Raw genomic sequence first — 3,068 nt, forward strand, 5'->3', positions numbered from 1 at the left:
CCCCTCCGCCCGCAACGCCGATTGGCCGCCGGGCGCGCGCGCCGCCCGCCCGCCCGCGCCCGTTGGCCCGCCGCGGCCTCGGCGCCTGTCACGCGGACGCTAGGGCCCTCGGGGTGGGGGGAGCCAGAGGAGGAGAAGGAGGGGAGGGGTTGGTTGGCCGGTGCGCGCGGCCGCTCGCGGGCCCGACAGCCTCTTTGAACTGAATTCGCGGGAAAATGAGGGGTCAGAGCGGCCTTCCCTCCCGGCCGCGATGCATTGTGGGAGGGGACCCCAGCGCCAGCCCCGAGCCGCGGGCCGGCCTCTCTCTCGTCCCTCCCCCCGCCTACCGGCCCGAGGCTGTGTCGGCACTCCTCTGCGCCTGCGCACTGCCGAGGGGCGGGGCGCTCCGGTGCCCAGCACCTAGGCTCTTCGGCCCCAGTCCCTAGCTTTTGACAGGAGGGGGAAGGGCGCTCCAGAGTCTGAGAAGGGGGCTGGGAAGGAATCGGAGGGGAGGCTGGACTTTCTCTGGCCTGCCTGGTGACCTTGGCCGAGTCCCTTGGCTCCTGCCCCTGACCCCATTAGGACCCCCTAATTTGGGGGAGGAAGGAGCGGAGGACCCCATCTTCCCGTCTTTGCCCTAAGCCTATCCAGCCCTGTGCCCTCGGCCAAGTCCTTTGACTTCTTCTGCTCCTGACCCTATTGGGCCCTCCTGGGGGAAGGGAGGAAGGAGCCCGGGGAAACTGGCTTCCCTTCCTTGCCCTGCCTCCAACTAGCCATGTAACCTTGATCTCAGTTACCTATCCAGTGAAATGTGGGCATTGGACTAGGCACAAAGGGGTCTTAGCCTGGGCTCCTGAACTGGTTCTTAAAAAAGGTTTTGTTAGCTTCAAAACAACTGGCTTCCTCCTTAGTCCCGGGTACTTATATAAAAACATGACCCTGGGAAGGGTCCTTGAGCTTCACCGGACTGCCGCCTTCCCCCCCCCCCCCCAAGAGACGTGAAAAATCCCTGGACCCGCGGATCGGGGTGCTGGATCTAATGTAGGGAAGCCTCGGAGGCTTGGGGTGGTCAGAGGAATCTCGGATTGCTTCCGTGACTCCCTCCTCTTCCCTCACCCCAGGTTAGCCCGAGCTGCCCGTCCCCTGCCTGCTGCTTCTTGGGAGGTGTTCTAGGAGAGCCATATTCCAGATCTTACCCACCCAAGCCTCCCCGCGTTCTGAAGCCCCGTCTGCAAATGAGGGTCCCATATTTTAGGCATTTTGTCTTTACTCTTTCCCCAGCTCTTAGCCACCCGTACACAGTAAGTGCTCAGTCCATGCTTAGGGGGTCCCCTCTAAGATCTAGTCCGATCTCTTCATGCCCACTGAAAAGGGAGCCTGGGCCCGGGAGAGGAACTGACTGCCAGGGAAAGTGTCTCCGCCCGAGAATTCAGATCGTGCGACTCTGGGTTCTCTGCCTTTGGAATGGCCCACTCTTCCGATCTTGATCTGGAAAGGGCCCGGCCTGACCCTCTTGTCTTGGAAGTGGGGGAATCGAAGTGTCCCCCCAGTCACAGAAATGGTTAAGGGCACGACCACCGTCTTCAGCCTCCCCTGGGTCACCCTTTACCCGTGCCCCTGCCCTGCACACAAAAGGGACCGGACTTTAATAGCAGTCGCCGGATTTGGGCTTAGCCTTTAAGAAGTTTCCTTTAGTCTTTCACTGCTGAGAGAAGTTTCGGCTTCTTCTGCAAAAGAAGAAAGGCGACTAATCTTTCTGGCGTGTCTGCACAGAAGCCGAGGGTGGGATGTCCACTGGGCGATTTCTAAGGGGCCTCTCCAGCCCAATTATTATGTAATAATTTAAGTAAGAACCAATTATCTGATTCATTTCACTATCAGAAATTTGACCCTTGGAACAATTGTTTTGAGGGTCTTCTTGGCCAAGAGACAAACAGCATGCTTCCAGGGATTGCAAGTGGTGCTGTGAGCACAGCCACAGGTGTTGAACTGAACCAATGTTTTGGAGATTTGGATTTCAAGTTCCATTGAAAAGACACAGGCCACTAAGCCATGGGTCCTCATAATTTCTCTTTATACTGTGATACAGGTGGACTGTGCCTTAAGAAGTCCTGACATACAAAACCCATACTTTCCAAACAGGTAAATATAGGGTGATTTTCACATCAAGACAAAAGAACTCTTAGCTGCCCTTACAGAATTGTTATTCCCCCCCAAAGCAAGTTCTGCTCATATATGACCTTCAGCTTTATTTACTTCTCAAGAACACATCCTGTGGCAAGAAGTGAGGTACACCTGTGCAGCTTTAAAAGAGCATTCCCAGGGTTTTGTCTCAGCCAGATGGAATGGCCCAACACAAAGCATCCCCTCCTTAAGAAAGCCATTGATGAATGCCCACCCCCAGGGATGTCTTTTTTTTTTAATCTTTGAATTCCTCAAGAATGTATGTATATGTATATGTATGCTATAGCTACCCTGCTGCTTACATCTTATTGCCTTAGAATCATCCTCTAATTGTTTCACTGTGTGAATTAAACTGTTTCACAATCATAAGTGCTACAGGGACCCTTGTCTTTCCCTGTTGGATCACTGACCTTTGCATGTATACAGTAGGCATTGAATAGCTGTGAACTGGAGTAAATGAAATAATCAATATAATCAGAATAAAATCATCCAAATTGTAAATATATATATATATGTGCATATATGTATATATGAGAACTTTGTACAGAAAGTTTGTTTTTTTTAATGTAAGATGTTTTATGCCTTGATTGCATTTTAATATTCACTGATTTGAATTATCTAGCCAACCAGAGCTCAAAAGGAAGGATTCTACTGAACCAAACACTAGAGATGAAATGACACATCTAAATGAAATTAGCTATCTGTAGATATTTGAAAAGTATCACTTCTATATTAGAAGATCTAGAGACATAGAAGCATTTTCTTTGATATGTTGCCCCAAAATATATCTTTTGTCCTCTTAAGAGGACAAAATTCAATTTAAGATTTTGGAGTGAAAAATTGGTAGGGATAAAGATTGTTCTTGCTGAAAAACCACCCAGATACCATTCCTCTTTCACTTTCTT

The 3,068-nt window shown here is 50.8% G+C and overlaps 1 protein-coding gene across 1 annotated transcript in view; it reads right to left on the reverse strand.

Moving 5' to 3' along the window:
• SUZ12 (SUZ12 polycomb repressive complex 2 subunit) overlaps positions 1 to 1,238 on the reverse strand; it is a 48,386-nt gene extending 47,148 nt beyond the window's left edge. Inside the window, exons 1-2 of the mRNA XM_044675579.1 lie at positions 1,176 to 1,238; positions 10 to 425 (exon numbers count right to left, since the gene is read on the reverse strand). Coding sequence (XP_044531514.1) covers positions 10 to 425; positions 1,176 to 1,238 — 479 coding nt within the window. The remainder of the gene's footprint in view (positions 1 to 9; positions 426 to 1,175) is intronic.
• Positions 1,239 to 3,068: the final 1,830 nt, after the last annotated feature.

Source organism: Gracilinanus agilis, chromosome 4 (assembly GCF_016433145.1).
Source record: "Gracilinanus agilis isolate LMUSP501 chromosome 4, AgileGrace, whole genome shotgun sequence".
NCBI lineage: Eukaryota > Metazoa > Chordata > Mammalia > Didelphimorphia > Didelphidae > Gracilinanus > Gracilinanus agilis.